The sequence below is a fragment of the Hemiscyllium ocellatum genome, chromosome 23 (assembly GCF_020745735.1).
Source record: "Hemiscyllium ocellatum isolate sHemOce1 chromosome 23, sHemOce1.pat.X.cur, whole genome shotgun sequence".
In the NCBI taxonomy this organism is placed as follows: Eukaryota; Metazoa; Chordata; class Chondrichthyes; order Orectolobiformes; family Hemiscylliidae; genus Hemiscyllium; species Hemiscyllium ocellatum.
The window spans coordinates 30,563,498-30,584,318 of NC_083423.1; the positions used below are offsets into that span (position 1 = coordinate 30,563,498).

At 38.2% G+C, this 20,821-nt stretch overlaps 1 protein-coding gene across 1 annotated transcript; it reads right to left on the bottom strand.

Moving 5' to 3' along the window:
* Positions 1 to 4,441: 4,441 nt before the first annotated feature.
* selenoo1 (selenoprotein O1) lies at positions 4,442 to 20,118 on the bottom strand. Its single transcript, XM_060843167.1, has 9 exons — positions 19,345 to 20,118; positions 17,293 to 17,496; positions 17,002 to 17,182; positions 15,691 to 15,821; positions 12,484 to 12,764; positions 11,709 to 11,865; positions 9,537 to 9,722; positions 8,228 to 8,381; positions 4,442 to 5,990 (listed from the first exon to the last, which is right to left on the bottom strand). The coding sequence occupies exons 1-9, from the start codon at positions 19,881 to 19,883 to the stop codon at positions 5,805 to 5,807; spliced, it is 2,019 nt and encodes a 672-aa protein (XP_060699150.1). The 5' UTR covers positions 19,884 to 20,118; the 3' UTR covers positions 4,442 to 5,804.
* Positions 20,119 to 20,821: the final 703 nt, after the last annotated feature.

Genomic DNA, 20,821 nt, shown 5'->3' on the forward strand with positions numbered 1-20,821 from the left:
CCACACAAAGTTTCCATGTCACATATAAATGAGCTGCCAGAAAAGTTTTAAAATGTTGGGCTTGGAGAGAATTTCTGACTGTTACAAAAACACTTTGGCACCATTTTTGACATTTTTCAGTTATCAGCAACACTCTCTGGAGTTAAGGTTCTGCAAGCTTCGCACAAGATTACAGAGAACTTGTATGCAACTCAATATATGCTCCAGCTGACCAAGTTCCTTCATAAAAATGGGATTAGCTAAATGAATAGGGTATCAATATTTTTCAGGAGCTTCCTCTATTCACCCAAACATAAACCTACCAATTTAGAATTGTTACTATTTAAAGTGCTCATTTACTTCAAGAAAATCAAATCTGATTATGCATCAGTCAATATAATCCAACAAATTGTAAACCAAGAGACTGTCAGCAACATTACTGATACCAAAATAATGCATTTAAACTTGGTTTCATTTTATATTAGCCCTATAGTTTAAAGCTTAGAATTAAAAAATAGACTGGCATTTTCTCTCCTGAGGTCAGAGAGCTTGCTTTCTAGGTTGGGCCATACAGTGTTTACTTTAGTTTTTAATTTATCCATAATCAACCATAATAATACTTTTACGCTTTCCAAATCCAAAACACCAGTTTATTAGTCTTGACACAACAGATTTGAGAAAATAAGTTTTTGCTGTGGTCTTGGATAACTTGTAAGCAACCGGTGCAAGTCTGTATCCTGAGATTATGGCATATATATGCTTGTGGATGATATTTTAAGCAGAATTTGGATGAAATCAAATAAAGGAAACAAAAGAAAGATAGGGGCTCAGCTCAACTTGCTAGTATGCTCATTTTTCTGCAGCAACATCTGATGTGATCTTTGTATGGGTTGCCTATCTGTTAAGTTGACTCTTGATGAACCCTAATTATTTGATTTCATGTTTAAAATTCACTTGGAATGCCGACTGTCTCTGTCTATAATCTTACAAAAGCATTTCAAACAAAACAAGTTGCAGTTTTATTTTTGTTAAATCCAAACTTACACCAAGCCGAATAGAATGGAAATTTCTTTAGTCTGTTGGAAGATATAATACAAGATGCTTAACAGACTCACTTTAAAGATGCATCGAGTATTATTCTGAAATTATATTTGCAGCCCTATGCTGTAAAATAGTCTGCGTAATAGCTGCTGGTCATGGGATCTACATCCTGGTGACTTAGCATATCCCTCTCAAGTAATATAACACAAGAGACCTTTCTCATTCTTAAGTGATACAGAAATTACTAATTGAACATTTGATCTAAAGTCCACAAAGGTCACTACTATAGTTATGAAAATAGACAATGCTTAGATTCTGCATCGAAAACAATGAACATTAACATAGCTTGGTGTTTACTTGAACTTTCAATTACATTTCAATCCATATAATTAAATGGGTGTAAAGATATACTGAGAACAACAAAATAAGTTGAAGCACTACAAACTCTAATAATTTACAAAATATATCGTGGATTCAGTGTTGTTGCAAGGATATAATCAGAATTTTTTTCACTCACGCTTGGCTTGAAGAGAAAGCTTAAACCAGAAGATAATTTATTTGTTTTGCATCATCTCCAGCTTCACTCAAGTATAGAATTGGGAGACTCCAGTCTGTTGAAATTAACACTTGTAGAAGAATGACTGAGGCACCTACCCATCACAGGAGAATACAATTGTCTCTTTAATCATCGTGAAGCTGGAAACTGATACAATCGTTCTTGGTACATCTATGCCCAGCCTTTAAAATCTCAATGAAAGGAACATTGTGATTTCAAACCAACTGAGCGCAGCAGAGGGACATCAATCAAATCCTGAGTCCTACCGACTGCACTGAATGGTGGAGTACTCCACATGAAAGGACCAATTATACTGTTCAGCTTTATTCTTGACATCCATCCTGAATTCTGGTGATGTTTGTAACATGCTTCATGTTGTCCCAGTCACATTTTATTAGTCACATATGAAGGAGGTTCAGCCTTCTCCAGAACATAAAATGCTTTACATTACATACATGCATTGCATCGGGCAATATTACACGGGTTCTCAGAAATTATCCTACAATTCAATGTCATATCCCTGTCAAATATAATTCCAGACTGTTAAAATTTTATCTAAATAATTCCAAATTAATACTTTCAATCATTAACTCCATTGCTTCTGACTCTTGCTTTGCCTATTGCAGTATATTCTAATTTTTAAAAATTCATTCACAGGATAAGGGCATCACTGGCTAAGCCAGCATTTATTGCACATCCCTAGTTGTCCAGAGGGCAGTTAAGAGTTAACTACATTGCTGTGTGTCTGGAGTTTCATGTCGGCAAGACCAGGGAATGTTGGCAGTTTCCTTCCCTAAAGCACAACAGTGAACCAGAGGAGATTTTCTGACAACCAACAATCGATTCATGGCCATCATTAACCGAGACTGTTTTTATTGAATTCAAATTTCACCAGCTGCTGTGATAGGATTCAAACCCAGGTCCCCAGAACATTACCTGAGTATCTGGATTAATAGTCCAGCAATAATATGTCACCTCTCTTTAATCACAGAATAAGTAAATAACCTCATCTGGCAATGTGTACCAACATTTTTAACAAGTTGACTCAATTTCTTTGACCTTCAAATTTGTAGAAAGCAGAGAAGTTCTGCATAGAATTAAACCTGAATAAGTGCGTGAATGTGGAAAATACAGGAATTGACATTCATAAACTCAAGTATGTGGAATAAATTGCATGAATTTTGATTATAGTCACATTTACTGCATCAAAGTAGAGCACTTTCAGTTGTAACTTATAATAATATTTTCCTTTTGAAAGAAAAGTAATTTGAAAACAGACCTTTTATTGTTCTCTTATTTCTCTCCTATTGGTGTCTCAGAGCATAATTTTCCAATGGGATCCACTTCTGCTCCCTTGAATCAAACTGCTGACCATCCTTCTTCCCATCACAAACCAAACACTAGCAGATGATTGTCACCAATTTCTTCACAGTTCACAATCTCTCCTCATCATCCTACCACCACTGCCTTTTCGCCAACCCATGCTTGATAATCACTATCATTGCGAAATACCACTGTCATCAACGGCCTTGGAAATATCACAAAAGCAAAACACTCTAGATGCTTAAATTAAAAAACAGAATTATTTGAGCATGTGCAACAAGTTTGGCGACCTCTATTCCAAGAAAAACTGAGTTAACACTTCAGGTTAATGGCTTTTCATCAGAATACCACAAAAAAAATTGCTGCTATTCTATTCTGCACATCTTTCCCACAGCTCTATGTTTTGAATTTCTCTCATATTAATCATCCTGACTATAGCAGTGAAAGGGCTGCAACAAAAGTACAAATTTCACAGATTTGCCAGAAGCCATCATAAGCTATCCTTCCTCATTTTTCTCAACCTGTCCACAAACTTTGCCTAAGTCAACCACACATGAAAGTACTCTGATGCCTCTCTGTTGTCCAGCTAGGTAGGTCTTTTCTATCCAGTCTGTTCTTTCCCATCTCTACACCATCACCTATAGTGTCTTCCAAGGTGCTATCCTTGGCTCCCTATTCTCCACCTATATGTTACTCCACCCCAAAGACATACAAGGTCCTGAGGAGTCTTGACAGGATAGAGAAGATATTGCTTTTCATGGGAGAATTTAGAACTATGGATTACCTAATTAAAACCAGGGGTCACGTATAAAGAAGTGAAGCTTCTTTTTTTCCCCTCTCTGAGGGTCTTTGGAATGCTCTCCTGAAAAGGTGACTGAAGGTAAGCCCTTGGATACTTTGAAGAGGTAACACATTCTTGTTATGTAAAGGATGAGAGGTTATTAGGGTTAGACAGGAATGTAGATTTTAGATTGCACTCAGATCAGCCATTCATCTTATTGAATGGCAGAGCAGGCTCAAAGGGCTGATTGGTCAATGTCTGCTCCTAATTCCTTGGTACGTCAGCATCAACATCTACTTAAGCATAACTGGTGTACTTGTGTCATGCCGCATGTGTCAGGTTATGGCTAGCCATTTCAGCTGAATTGGTATCATCTAAGCTCAAGTTCAAGGCCCTGACAGTATCACTTAATATAATATCAGGAGAATATTGCATCGTCCAAGATGCTATATTTCAGCTGCGATAACCCCTCTCTTTTTTGGTTGCATCAAGAAGAATACATCACAAACATTCATCTCTCAAAAGAATACCATGAAAATACAGATTGGCTGAAGCTTCTTCTTCTGTAACAACAGTGATTACACTTCCAAAGTACTTCGTTGAGGATGGACAGCAGTTCGGAATGTTCAGAGTTATGTAAGAGGTGATTGTGTGTAGATGCACTGAAACATATATAATCATCTCCTCCTTTTACCATTCATCTTAATGACTTTATTATTACATTGCAAGAAACAGAATACACTGCCAATTTCTATACATTTTAAAATTCATCAGGTTTGCATTCAGTCTTTTACTATTAAAAAACATGTTCAAAACAATGGATGTATAAAATTATTCCTCAAGAAAGTGTAGTGCAAATGATTATTCAAAGAATAAAAGCTTAAACTGTGCGTTAACATTTCGTGCAACAGTTTCCACATCATACAAAAATAGCTCAATATATTAGAGTTGATATTTTTGTATTCATTTTAACAGATTTTATCTGGAGATCTTACATTTCAAAGTTCACAGAGTAGCACCACTGCCTGGTAATCAATAGTCCTACAACCCCATCAGAGCACTGTTTCATTATTACTCCACCCAAGGAACTACTTTAAATTAAGAAATAACTTAAGAAACTACTAGCACAGTTCCAGTAAATAAAACGGCTTTCTCATGAATATGTTGCCTTTGCAAATTCACCTGTGGTAAACTAAATCTTACAATGTACACTTGAGTGGGTCAATGTCACTTAGACCAGCAGCACTACTAAACTGCACTTGTTTACAAATGCACTGTCAACCACTTGTGTTTGTTCGCCTATTTTTATAATGTCACACTTATTTGTATAAATATATATGTCAGCTGCCTTCGTACTTAAAGACTGCATCAGACACAGCAAAATTGATGGTCTATTTTCTGCCAGCTGCACAAAATGAAATTGTCCATTCAAGACATGATCTGTTAATATCATTAAAGTAACCTATTTTTATAAAAGGGATATAATGCAGCTCTACCTGTATTAGCATTGCCACTTTTAGGCATGTTGTTTAAGTAGAATACCCTTCCTTAAAAACCAAAAGAACTGCAGAAGCTGTAAATCAGAAACAAAAGCAAAAGTTACTGAAAAAGCTCAGAAGGTTTAGTAGCACCACTGAAGAGAAATCACAGCTGATATTTTTGTGTGTGGTGACCCTTGTTAAAGAGGATCACTGGAACATTAACTTTGATTTCTCTGCACAGATGCTGCCAGACATGATGAGCTTTTTCAGCAATTTCTGTTTTTGTTTCCTTCCTTAAACTTTCGTTGCTTTAGCTCTCAGTAAAGATAATTCCACAATAATTAGTACTAAATCCCAACATCTCTCTTTAACAATGTTTTAAAGTGTAAAAGTAACAATCAGGTAAGTATTTGCTGTTATACAAAGTTATTTGCACAGTTTCTCTTTTTGCACCATTTTAGCAATTGTTTTAGAACATTAATTCATAATTTCAACTTATCACAGTGGGGTGTAGGGAATTCAGGATACTCAGTGCTGCTCTTCACAAAGGTAGATCTCCAAATTACATCTGTTGTGAGGAAATAATAGCACTCATCATTTACCTTGGTTTGGCTTCATTTAAGCAGAAACCAAAACAAGGTGTTTATGAAGATCAGGTAACTAAAAGCTTCCTTGCCCAGTCAGGTGGTTTACTGTGGTAAGGCATTCTCTCATTGCTTAATGAACCACAAGTTGTTGTTGTAGCCTCTGCTGGTGCTTCTTGGACTACGTTATCCACACAGGGTTCTTCATTGTATGGATGCTCCAAGAGCTTTAGAACTTGTCGAACCTAAGCGAATAAGATAGAAATTATTGAACAAGGCAATAATCCTAATCACGGAGTCTGATTAGTAAATTTAAGCTATCCATCGGAGTTTTGTGCTGCCGTCACTTAGCAACTGAATTAGCCGAAGTAACAGTTTGTAACAGCTGAAGTGCAAGGTGGGAGAATTATTTATTTGCATCATATAAATCAAATCAAAAGGAAAGACAATCTTAGAGTCCGAATGCTTGTTGGTGACTGTTTAAATATAGCCCAACAAAAACGGAAAGTGTTGATCCCAGTAATCTACAAACAGGACTCATATTTTGGATTTTTAAAAAAAGTTTCAATTTATGGGGAGGCAGGGAAAGAATGTGAAACTCAGCCCCAACCTAATCAGCCAGGGTCATGTTAGATGTCAATGCAGGTTCAAGGAACCTCTTGACATATTCTTTTATATGAGGGATAAGGAGGTAGTTGCAGAAAAGTTTGCGTACAATATTTTTCAGCGGCAAATATTGTCATTCTTCTTCCATTAGCATGACAACTTATCTAAACGTAGAGATTCCTCAGCAGATAAAGAACATTTTCCTGAAAATGTTTTGGAATCTCAACACATCTGACCAGGATTCTTAGACAGTGACTGACTCAGTCACAAACTTAAAAGGAAATCAGGTAAGAAATATGACTATTACAGAGTGTTAATGGAATCAGTTCCTGAACACACAAGTAGTATGCTATCAAAGAAAGCCCAATGTAAAGCCTTAGCAAATTTGTGAGTTATTAATTGGACTCATTGCTGGCTGCAGGAAATGCACATTTTGGGGAAAAAAAATTATATCAGTATGAAAAACAGCTTTAATTGAATTCAGAGTTCCACTACAACTTAAAAAAGATGGACAAAAGATTGTATAGTAAACATTTGGGAGATGCAGACTACCTGTGCATAACTTGGATTTTGGCATTTTTGTAGAATCACAGAAAGGGAGCTACCATAGATCGATGATGAGGCACGAAGGGGAGTCAGGAAGGACAAACTGGTTTGTATAAAGCACCGATTAATATCTCGAGTATTATGGACAAATCGGAGTTCGAAAACACTTGCATTCTATTCATTGGAGTTTAGAAGAATGAGTAGTGGAACTCAAAAGCCCTCAAAATTCTAACAGGACTAGACAGGGTAAATGCAATAAGATGTTCCTGATGACTGGGGAGTCTAGAACCTGGGGTCACAATCTAAGAATATAGGATAAGCTATTTATGACTGAGATGAGGAGAAATTTCTTCACACAGAGTGGTGGAAATCTCTGCCACAGAAAGCAGCTGAGGCCAAAATACTGGATGTTTTCAAAGAAGAGATAAGACATCGTTCCTTGGGCTAAAGGGATTGGGATGAAAGTAGGTATGGGATACTAAGTTGAAGGACTTGGTGGCCTATTCATGTTTCTATTTGCTATGTCTAGGTTTCTAGGTTTCCTTTAGAGGTAATGCAAATGAGGGGATTAGTGACCTAGCTAACGAAGAACAAAAGGTACATAACAACAATGACAACCGAAAAAAGAAAGCAACTTAGAGCTGATTATATTGAAGTGTTTAAGGTCGAAACGTAATAGATAAGCTCACCCAGGTCATGTTTTTTTTCCCCCTGAAGTGTGTTAACATTTGAGTAATCAGTTAATATGGAACATAACCTTAGAGGAATAGCCTACAGAGAGAGGATCCTTCCAAATTTCAAGAAAGTAACATGATTATCCACAATTAGAATTTCAAGAAAGACTTATGCATTAGAGTTGAGGATATCTCAATATGCTTTATAGCACATGAAATACTTTTGAAATGTAATCATTGTTGTCACATAGCAAATAAAGTATTGAAGCTTCTAAAGGATAAAGTGGAACACGGAGTCTATGACCTTTGGGCAGGTCAAATTGATCCTTATTGTTCCTGTCAGCAAGAGATGAAAAAGGCAGAAATTTAAATACAAGAAATAATTAATATTTCAGAACGTTCATCTTTCATGAATGATGTTTTTTGGTCCCCAGAGGAATTTACTGAAGGCCTTGCTTCTGAGCTTTAAATATCTTGCAAGGTATTTTAAGTGTTTCATGAAAAAGGGACTTAATGGAAGTTTAAAGTAAGAATGTGAGTCTTCCTCAGCCATTCATTTGCAAAGAGTTTCTCAGTGCCACTTGCCTCCCTCCAATATATACACACACACACACACACACACACACACACAAATTGTGGCACATAAATTCACCCACCTCTGAGAAATCGCCATTCTCTGCAGCAGTGATTGCATTCTGTGCAATGTAATTTCTCAGAATAAATTTAGGGTTGTTTGAATTCATCACCTTCACACGTTCAGTGTTTAGGTCAGCAACATCAACATCTTTTGCTTCATCCTCCAAACGAGACCTGAAAGGAAACAAATAAACAGGTATGTGACATATTTTCAAGCATATCATCACACAAAGACCAAAGCTGAATATTCTTTAAATACAAACTCAGTATGTTGATCTTTCAAATAGGTCAGAAAGGGGACCATCTGTCACCAGCACGGGAGTGTTAATATGGAAATAATATCTCATTGTAATGCTCAACATTATACAAACAAACAGGAGTGTTTTTTAAAAAATACAAAAATGAACATGCACGGTTTCTATTAGATTAGATTCCCTACAGTGTGGAAACAAGCTCTTTGGCCCAACCAGTTCACAGCGACCCTCCAAAAAGTAACCCACCCAGACCCATTTCCCTCAGACTAATGCACCTAACACTATGGGCAATTCACCTGACCTGCACATCTTTGGACTGAGAGAGAAAACCAGAGCAAACCCATGCAGTCATGGGGAGAATGTCTGGGTGGAGTTTGCATAGTCGCCCGAGGCAGGAATCGAACCTGGGACCCTGGTGCTGTGAGGCAGCAGTGCTAAGCACTGGGCCACTGTGCTGATTACAAAATGAAAAACTTATAATTTGTTTCAGTGTCATCTTTTGAGCTTGGTAAACATTAAGCATATTTTATTGTTATTTGTACAGAGTGTACCACACAAATAACAAATACATGAAACACAAATGATAATTTACTCAAAAGATCACCAACACCGAGAATTTACAAAACATACATCTGCAGGAATACATACAGTCGCTGTATTTTTATACTCAATATTCATCTTTCTTTTTCAGTTCTGACTTGATCTGGAGTTCAGTTCTGTGGATGCCGAGAGATCTGGGCACATTCCCCAACTGGTCTTTCTCTAGTCTCTAGTGAGTAACAGTAGGGAATCTGACAATTCAATCGTGTTCTGAATCAGTGAATGAACGATTTACCATCGGCATGTCTCAATAGGAAACAAGCCAACAACCAAGTTAATTTCCTCCCCAAACCGCTTGAGACCAACAGCGTTGGTCTATCATTCCATCAAACACAAAAACAGAAGTCACTATTCTGCAGTGTGCAGCTTAGTGCCATTCTAGGTAGTGTCTTCAAGTAAGAGTTGGGAGAAATCCATAAAAGTTATTTTCAACTTGGATTTAGCAATTTATTTTCCACAAATTGCGATTTCTAACCTGTACTTTTGTAGCCAGTCTGTCCATGCTTTCCTGTGTTTACTTAAGAGTTCTTCATTTGTCATCTCTTCCAACTCAGAGAATAGTTCGATGCGATTCAACTCTCTAGTAATTTCTTCTTTGTTGCCAAGCAAATCAAAGAGCTGCGAGTTGGACTGGGACAGTGCCAGCAACATGGACAGCTGCCTGTACAGGATCAGAGTGTCATGTCAGAATCTGAATAAATAAAATCTAGCTCATAACTAATAAAAAAGGCCGATGAAACACGCCACAGGGGAGTGACTGCACTGCACCATTACCAGAATTATTTTCAACAGAGACATGGATGCTACAGTCTTCACTTAGCTGGGCACAAATGAATTAAAACAATTAATACATTAGAATTAATAAACTGTTTATGTATGGCAAATTGCAAATACTTATCTACATGTGTAAAATTACACCCCCGAAAATCTTTCTCTTCAAGTGAATTAATTTATATTTTGTTATCTACAAAGAGATACTTTATTTGGGTAAACTGCTTCTGATAGAAGGCAACATGACAAAATATAAACTCCAAACGTTACTTCATATACTGTTTCTTATTTTCACATGTATAAAGTCTCCATATGGCAACAAAAGTAGTAAAGCAAACAAACATAATCATAATCATATCTCAATCACATTATTCCTTCAATAAAGAAAACAAAAGTAATAATACCAAAAACAATGTTCATTCACTTAGACTTTTAAAAACTTAATATTTATAGTACGTAAAACCATTCTTAAACTTCAAAACATTTTGAGAATGTCACATAGGTCACAAAGGATCCTAAAATGGAGGTTTATGTAATTGTGGACAAATGTCAGCAGACCACTGCAGACGGAACATTGATGGATAGTCGCTGCCCCACTTAGACCCTATACTCCAATGTATACAAGTATTGTGAATATTTCAATGTTGCAATTTATTATTCACTGTCACCTTTCACTACTATTCTGCAACTTATTTATTAGATCAAGAAAGTCATTTGCATTAAATAGCTTTTATTACATGGGTCATACTTGACAAATGGCAACAAAAATATAGTAATCCTTCAAAGTATGATTCCTAAATAAAAAGCAGCTAAATGAAAACGTATTAAACAAAACCACTGTCAAAATAAATACTAGGCTAATGCATTCAGTCTCCAGGTTGTTGGAGACTGGATGTGTAACTAAAGATGTATGTTGGGACTCTGTAGATGTTCTGACCAAGATGGGAATTGTCTGGGAAGTTTCAACGTGCAATAGGTAATTTCCCTGCTCCCTGAAATTATCTCAAAAAGTACCCAACTTGGAATTAAGGTTGGAGTTTCTGTACAGTTCCAAAATACTAACATCTATACACAACCAGGAAACGTTGGACAGATTAAAACCTAGACAAACACCTTGGTAACTATAGAACTACCAATCCCTCCCAACAATGTAATCACACTGCTCCCCCACCAATCAGACTCCTGAATGATCCCATTGCCTGACTGGACCTGACCAGACCAGATTACTACCCAATCAGACTAGCCTCCCAATGTGACCTAATTACTTCCCAACTCACTTATCACCCACACCCTATCCACCTTATCTTACACAGCAGGAGTATGACAAAGTGGTAGCAAGATGGGGAAAGCAATGAGTTAGGAGGACTAGCAGAGGGGAAACATGACAGCTTGATTCATCTTATGAAAGATATGTTCATTCACTGCGGTTAAATAAAAAGGTGCTGTTGGACGGGGTTCCTAATTTGCCAACTTCACTATCATCAAAACTCACTCATGGAATCTGCTTTAGTTGTGGGACACAAGATAACTTTAATCTGCAAACTACTTATGACTAAGATAGGAAGAGTATTTAAAATTAGCATTTTATAAATAAACCTTCTAGAAATCTAAAGCTCATTTCATAGTCTAGTTTTTGAAACATAGAACAAAGAAAATTTACAGCCCAGGAACAGGCCCTTCGCCTTGAGCTGATCCAAATACACTGTCTAAACCTGTCGGTTAATTCCTAAGTATCTGTATTCCTCTGCTCCCCATCTACTCATGAATCTGTCCAGACGCATCTTAAATGAGTCTACCGTGCCTGCCTCTCCCACCTCTGCTGGCAACACGTTCCAAACGTCCACCACCCATTAAATAATGCAATAAATATTCTTACCGTGGATCCATTCTTGGTTTGGAAGCCAGTTTTAGCTCTTCCAGTGACGCACATTGAGCAATCAGCTTCTCAAGAAATTCTTCCAACGTTAAATGGGTGGAAATGCCAGGAACTGGAAATTCGCTCAACAAACGGAAAGTGTTTGTAAAATCGGCACCTGAACAGAAAGAAATTAAATTATTGAATGTGCGGTTTTAGTTCATTAAATTCTCATTCTCTGTGCAAATATCACAATAAACATGTGAAAAAAGTCCAATTATTACATTAACCTGATTACAGTTAGGAGACCAGACAATTTACATGTGATCATATATAGTGGCATTAGGGATTGAGGAGAATTTCACAATGGCACAAACAAGACATGACACTTCTGGCTCTTGTGACTGAATGCCAAACATTCTGTTTCTGTAATCACTCACTCTCTGTTTTGAATTACTTCAAGCCTTCTTTCTGTATTTTTCTACAGTTCTCCTTCAAGGTAGGAGACTATTAAAGATAGAATGATGGGTTTGCAATAATGTTTTGAAATTAGACTGGATTAAGAATTGTTTAGATTAAGAATTGTTTAGATTGAGAATTGTTTAGATTGAGAATTGTTTAGATTGAGAATTGTTTAGATTGAGAAAAGTGAGCACCAAGTACAGTATTTTGTGTATAATGAATGATTTTGATATAGGCTTAGTGGTAATGCTTTCAAAATTTGAAATTATACCAAAACTGAGAGCATAGTTAATTCTTAAAAAGACCAGAGAAAGCTTCCAACTTTCATACTAACCAGTTGACTGGAAAACATGCAACAGCTCAGAAACTAACTCTTTATCCTCTGCCTTCTCACATCGCAGTAGTCCCAATTTCTTTCTCATTTTTTGCAGATAGTGTTGCTCAAACACCGTGTTATATTCCTCTTCTATGATAGATTGACTGTCGTCCAGGGGCAGTTCAGGAACCAAAGCCTCAGCCAGTTTACTCAGATTCCACTTACAGATTTCAGGTTGACGGTTGTATGCATAACGGCCTCTATTATCAGAACCATTACATATATAATCCGGATCAAACCTTTAATGGTTGGAGGGAGAAACGGGTCATTACACAGGAAACGTTGGGAGCATTTAATGTTATACTGAGAGTGCAATATTTCACTAAATTAAACTATTAACATACCAAGGTAATTTGCACATTGGAAAGTAATAATCTTACATGTATAAAAAGTTTTAAGTACGTGCACAAATGCCTATTGTTATGGACCAGGCAAGACCCCCCCTCAAAACGTTTCAAGATATGTAGCCCGGATCCTAATTTTACTAGTAGTTTTAAGCAGGTGTACAGTAGATATTCTAGGAGTGATGCAACTGGCTCACTTTGTTTTAAACAAAACAGTTTATTTGTAAGATTACCAAATGAAATAGTAAAAACAGAATAGGGAATAAGTTGAGTATTTAAAAACCCAGTTGTCTCTATTGCAAGTTATGATGCTGTTTGAAATCCCTGCAACAATTCCCGAGAGAGAGAGAGATAGACAGACAGACAGACAATGTTGAACAACCAAATGTATGCCATTTTTGTATTCATTTTCATTTGTACCATACATCTACAACAAATTTCAATAATTTGTTCTGAAATTTGAGTTTTGATTACAAAAAAACCTAGGATCAACTTTTCCACAAGGTATGTGTAAAATTACACTTATTATGCTAAAAATCTTGGGGTTGACATTGACATGAGGATATACAATGTTTCCAAAATTATTATCTACCTTCTTCATTGAAGGAACTCGTCAACTTAGTGCCAAATTACGGGACCCATGCCTATCAGGAATTGGGTTCAGTTACTCCAACTAAGCAGCAAGTTATGAACACAAACCTTAGAACGGTTTTCTCAATAAATGAAAAGGAGGTCAATAGACAATCTGATAAAAGTTTACAATACTAAGTATAATGTAAGTGATGATACTTAGATGGCAACAAATGAGTACAAATTTTACATGATCTCAAAAAGAATGCAATTAGAATGTGCAACACTGCCACATACCACCGCTGAAGTACCATTAAGACAAAGTATTAAAAATCGCAGAGAGTGAACAGGATAATTTGAACTAGGTTATGTGGTGCACATGGAGAAAAAGAACAGATTGAATGAGTTAATTTCCTATTCCTGTCATAGAATACCAACCCAAGCTTAACTAAACTTTCAACAGAGCTAAACTACTTAAATTATATCAACCAGGTGAACCACTGCAGGAGTTCTTACTAAAGTCAGTGCAAAAGTGCTCTGTTAATGATCACATTTGCTACAGCAATATTTTTGAATGTCAGAAAAGAGAAAAGCTTTTAAAAAAAAACTGAATAGCAATAAGAGCTCTATCAGATTTCAATTCCCTCAATTTTAGTTTCCTCCTTTATTAGTCATTCATCAACCTCTCCCTTTGCATGAGTATCATCACTTTCTATGGTAAAGACCAAGGTGAAATAGGAAATTAGCAGTTCGACCATGTCCTCAATACAGAAACAGCTCCATAACAAACTTCTTCCTCTGAAGCTGTGCTAACTTGGGGCAATATTGTGCCCTAGGTCCATAACCAAGAAATAGGGGTACTAAATAAACAGGTTACAGAGAGGGCATTCAGTAGTATGAGATAAGAGTACAAAATGGCAGGGAATTATATTTCCACCTAGTTGTCAAGTTCTTCAATGTTTTCACTTTTTGCCGTTCCGCTATATTTACTGAGAAATGGTATGACTGTCCACACAAATTCAGCAAAACCAAAACTGATAATTACAACTGCATAGGTCCAACTGATGAGAGAATTTTTTTGAAAACAGATAAATAGATTATAAAATATAAATAGAATCCTGCAATGTATCTCAATGTGCTTTCTTCTTGTTGTGGCAGCCCAATTAAGTTGATGTTCGGGCTTTAATCAGAGATGACTGCCTGTCAGAGTGGTGCTAACCATTAGTTGGAAGTTCAACAATGCATAGGGAATTCCACACTCTATCAAGTTCATAATTCAATAAGACAAGATGGTTAATTGTTAGGCTGGAGGCCTAGATACTTGATGCAGAAGATGGAAATTTTGTTCATAGAAAATGCACAATTGCTTCTGAAGACTGACTTCTGTACTGGACACATGGACTGAGTTATAGTGCCTATATTCAGTCTTCTATAACACTGTACACTGATACTCCAATATACTGTACTATTTAAATAAGGAGCTACTATGAACATTAAAAAGTGAATATTCTTCAACTACTATTTTCTTTTTCTTAAAAAAAAAAGGTTGAGCAGTTCAGTTTAATAAAAGTTTTGTGAAAATGCGAAGGAAGTTTGAGTGTTTTCGGTTTTACTAGGTAAAACCGGTGTATACAATACCTAACATTGTCATACTCAACAGGAATTCAGATTCAGTGGAACAAAATAAATGATAGCTATTTAGTATTTTCTGTAGTTCTATGTAAAATTCTTGAAGTGATGAGATGGTACAGCAGTCTAGAGTGGACATGTGTCGAATCGCAAGATGCTGAAATTCACAAAGGAAGAAAAAGATTTTTCAAAACAAAGACAAAAAGACAGATGATGTAAACTGTGTCGAAACGTCCATCACTCTGTCTGACTAACAGCACATAAACATCAGCCTGGAAGAGACCACAGTAGAAACATTTTCATCTCAGCTGACAGTGCAGCACATAGGCAGAAACAGAAAATAAGAACAGTAAAATAAAGTATTTTCTAATGCAACATTCATTGTCAAGGTTAACACAAAATCCCCTACAGTGTGATGTAGGCCATTTGGCCCATCAAGTCCACACCACCCTTCTGAAGTAACAACAGAATCACTGGGCTACCCCAACATGACATGTTGTACAATATTGAACCATTACCAGGTCTGTTGACAACATCTAGGATGTATTTGGCAACTCTATTCGAGACAAAGTTTTAACCTTGTAAAATTATACATGATTTGTTGCATTCAAACTCCACATACCTGTCCATGAAGCCAAATGGACCATAGTCAATAGTGAGCCCTACAATGCTCATGTTGTCTGTATTTAGTACACCATGACAAAATCCAACACACTGCCACTCAGCAACCAGTCTGGCTGTCCTCTTGGTTAGCTGTAGGTTTGATTAAAAAAAAGTGTCTGTTTTAGATGAAAAAAAATGATTTTCAGATATGTTGTTGCATAATAAATACATTTTTAAATGGACTCCCAAGTTCTGTAAATTCAATGAACACAATTATATTTTCAGTTTGTGTTCAAGATATAACATAAACCTTGGGAAAGCACCAAGACAACATTTGTTTTCGCTTTCATTCACTCTGAACAATGTTTCATAGCTTAGCTAAATCAATTTTAACTGAAATAATCATGTGTAAAATAAAGAGTCAAAGTAACAATGGGACACCTTGAGTTTACATTACTTGCTTTACATTAGCACATTTAAAATGTTATATTGATATAAATGATGAACTTAAATCATAACTGCATCCTAAATATAAGCAATTTTAATTAGTATTGAAGCCAGAAATGCTTTAAAAAACTAAAATTGAAGGACCTGGCAGTAAACAACTTGCAGGGAAGAACCAAGGTCATTCAAGACATGTGTATGAAACATTTTGAACGTGTATTGTGGTGTTCTAGAAGTGTAGACATTTGTCATTATAGAAAGATGCTGCTACTAAAGACAAAATAATTGATCTTCATTGCAATGGAGGCATGAATTTGGGTTTAACAATGGACTAGTTATTGGTAAGTATTATTATATGCTATATTTTCATTTAGCACAATAATGACTGGAATTGACAAAGTAGTGTTATAGATTTCAGGCTCGACTGTCATGACATGCACAATTCTACATTATAGGATCACCTCCAGAAAAACAACAAACATTCAGGGCTGACTGTTCTATCTTTCCTGAATGTTATTTTTCCTTCTTTCTGGTCTTTTCAGAAACCTTTGATCTTTATATCACGCATATTGAATGGAACCTGGATGGATGTTGCTCTTCTTAATGCAAAGGCACAGACATCCCCATAATGATATCCAGCTGAGATCAGTTAACTAACGAGACCATAAATCAAACTTGAAACTTTCCTGAACCGTTTAATTCCAATTTGCAATCTGCATTATAATGCATACTCATATACAGTTAGAAATAACAAAACCTACAAAGGGTAAAAAAAAATTCAGATCTACTCTGGATAGCGGTAGCTTGCAACGAATTGGCAGTATGATATACATGGTGGTAAAAAGCAATTTGTGAACATCCAGTTATTTGTTTCAGATGTTCTTACCTCTCTGAAGAAAGCAGCATTTCGCAGCACCGAGTTTTGGAAATGCGCACTCTGAATTTCTGGGTAAAACGTCCCAATGACATAGTCGAGCATTTGAATTCGAATATCATTTCTACCACAACTAGGACCCTTTCGACCTGTAAACTCATCTGTAGGCTTAAAGATCTCAAAGGATCCAAATCTGATTTTAAAGAGTAAACAAAATACATTTATTTGTAGTTATGGAATCAAGAGAAACTTTTATATTTGACAGATTCTAATATACAGACCAAAAACAAAAATCCCCATTACCGTAAAAATGTAGGAGCAATACGAAGAACAACAGTGCATTGTTCATATTTTGGATGCCCATCATAGAACACATCCCTGACGACTTTAGAATCTGATGTAACACAAGTTCCTCCTCGTGTTGTTGGAATTCCCAGATGGAACACGGCCTCACTACAAAGAAATTCTCTTATACTAGAGCGAAGCACCTTTCGACCATCTGATTGCCTGTCAAAAATAAATTTGCACATAATCCATACTACAATAAACTGCACAACATTCAAATGCAAGATTACTATGTAAATTGTAATTATGGTATCATATGGCCACACAAATTTGTAATAATACGTTTGTGCTTAAAATGCATTGTGTGCCAACGATTTATATATCATTTTAACAAAGCAAAACATACCTGGACAAAACCTGAATTAAATGAAGTCAAATGGCAGTGTTTTAAAGGTTTTCATGGAAGAGGAGGTGGACATGCTGAAGGGCTTTAGCACAGAATTCCAGAGAGCTAGGTGGTGGAACATAATGTTATCAGAAGGCACATAAGTGATGTTACTGGGGTGAGAGGTGATGCAATTCTGCCAAAATCCAGAACAGGTTCCTGATGAAAGGTGCAGAGGGGCTGTCAGGTTTGGTATTACACATCACTCATGGATTCTGCACTTCTATTACATCGTGCACTTTTACATGCATGTTGTAGTCTGAAGCTATAGATGGTGATGGTAAAAGCTCCAACTTTGTTTCCAAAACACGGTTAACCTGGAATCACTCCTGCTCTTAATTCCGAGTAAAAAATGAGGTCTGCAGATGCTGGAGATCACAGCTGCAAATGTGTTGCTGGTCAAAGCACAGCAGGTTAGGCAGCATCTCAGGAATAGAGAATTCGACGTTTCGAAATCCTCCCATTTGTGTGTGTTGGAAGGATTAGGTTCATTAATATGAATGCACCTTCCAGGCAACCATCAAAACTCTGAAGCTTCTAGCTCAAAGACCAGTGTAGTCCCCTGCGGCTTCCCCAGTAGAGCTGGAGCAGGCAGCAGTGATGCCAGTGCAAAGAAAGCAAACGTTTTAAATTGAAGGCCCAGAAATGCAGGGTGGTCAGGATTTAACGGTAGAATAATACATTGTGCCCTAAACTCTGTACACTTGTTTGAAATAGAAACTCGACTGCAGGATAATTACTAGGCGAAAGGGAGGACTGCAGATGCTGGAGATTAGACCATAAGACACAGGAATGGAAGTAAGGCCATTTGGCCCATCGAGTCCACTCCGCCATTCAATCATGGCTGATGGGCATTTCAACTCCACTTACCCGCATTCTCCCCGTAGCCCTTAATTCCTCAAGACATCAAGAATCTATCAATCTCTGCCTTGAAGACATTTGGCCTCCACTGCACTCTACAGCAATGAATTCCACAGGCCCACCACTCTCTGGCTGAAGAAATATCTCCGCATTTCTGTTCTGAATTGACCCCCTCTAATTTTAAGGCTGTGTCCATGGGTCCTAGTCTCCTCGCCTAACAGAAAAAATTTCCTAGCGTCCACCCTTTCCAAGCCATGTATTATCTTGTAAGTTTCTATTGTCTCCCCTTAATCTTCTAAACTCCAATGAATACAATCCCAGGATCCTCAGCCGTTAGAGTCAAGAGTATGGTGCTGGAAAAGCACAGGAGATCAGGCAGCATCTGAGGAGCAGGAAAATCGACCTTTCAGTCAAAAGCCCTTCATCAGGAATGCGGCAGGATAATTACTCACCAGGCTAAGTTAATATTTAACCAGGGTGTCACAAACATTAACAAAGTATTCAAAGCGTTAAAAAATGTGGTATTGTACTTTTTTAAAAAAAAAGTAGTGGAAAAATAGGTATGGCGGAAGAAAAAGGAAGGAGTTTAGTTGTGAGTGAAGCTCAGAGTCGCTCCTGACACAGGGGGATACAAGCCCCAATAGATCTTTGCAATAGGCCTCCAAGAGTCAGTAAAAAGGCCCGAGAGAGAGAGAGAGAGAGCAGAGCCGCCCTTTCAGAGCGATTCCAGGTCGTGAAGCAGGCGGGCGGCTTGTGTTCCTGACCTGGAGTAAGGGGTAGGTCCAGCTCCTTTGATCTGTAGCTCCCACCTCTGTCCTTGGCTGCTAACCACCTCGCCCAGGTACATCGCTGCTCCGTCCCCCAGCTGCCCGGCGAAGTTCCCGAACTGGTGGCCGCAGTAGCAGTGGGCGGCGGGCTCGGAGCCCGGCAGCTCCCGGTTGCCGCTGAAGTAGTCGGCCAGCTCCTGCTCCTGCTCCGAGCTCTGCAGCTCGTCCCCCTGCAGCCCCAGGAGCCCCAGGGCCGGCAGCGAGCAGGCGACGAGCCGGGGTCGCTGGACGGGCGCCGGGCGGACCCTGGAGAAGCAGGCGGCCGGTACCTGGCGAGAGCCGCCCTCCTGGGACGGGTCCAGGGGCAGCGAGCGCAGAGCCAGGTTGTCGAAAGGCAGGCTCCCCAGGCTCACCCTGCCGCTGCCCTCCATAGCCATAGCCTGGGCGGCCGCCACTGTCAGCCCCCTGCCGCGGTGTGCAGATTGTAAGGAAAGGCCAGCAGTAACAGTGAGACAGCGAGTTACACTCCCTGCCATACACTGCAACAAAGTAACCTCGGGGCTGGGCTTAATGCCATCGGAAACAACCCCGGGGATACATTCCCTTCCGAGGTAACCTCACTCCTGCACTATTACACACTCGCCCAGCGATGGAGCAGCTCCTCCTCCCCTGTTGCTCTGGATCAGTGCGCTGCTTCGTCACGTTGGGGGGAAGTTTCGCACCATTTGTGTTTTTTATTTCGCTTCGTTCCTGATTAATGGAGTTGGCGCTCTCTGCGCCCAACTGAACCCACGCCTTCCAAAGAAACAATCCTCTCGCTGAGGTTTCCCACTCAGTCAAGGGGGTGGGGGAAAGGAGGAGGAAAGCTTGCATTTTCGTGGCGCTTTTCAACCAAGTACTTTCAAGTGCGGTTACTGTTGTAAAACGTTGCAGCCACTAATGTGCACACTCCAAGCCACCACCAACAGCGAAGTGACACAATTTCGACACGCGAATAACTCACTTCAAAATAGTGCCATATATTATCTACCACTGTATGTGCTATACTGTACTATATTGTACAATACTGATGACACCTTTCGCTTGAGAGATAGCATACGTGACAGTATTACACTGGTTAAAAATCACACAACTCCAGGTTATAGTCCAACAGGTTTAATTGGAAGCACTAGCTCTCGGAGCGACGCTCCTTCATCAGGTGATAGTGGAGGGATCGATCGTAGCACAGAATTTATAGCAAAAATTTGCAGTGTGATGTAACTGAAATTATACATTGAAAAATTCTATTACACTGGAGTATTTTGCAGAGTATATTCAATTTTCTGTGCAGCTTGGCAATCAATAACATTTGAAATCAATATTTAAAATATGCAAAACTTTTACGATGTGTGCTTTTGCAGGCTTTTCTTCTATCTGCTTGAATTACAATTAAGAGTCGAAAGGTGTGCCGCTGGAAAAGCACAGCAGGTCAGGC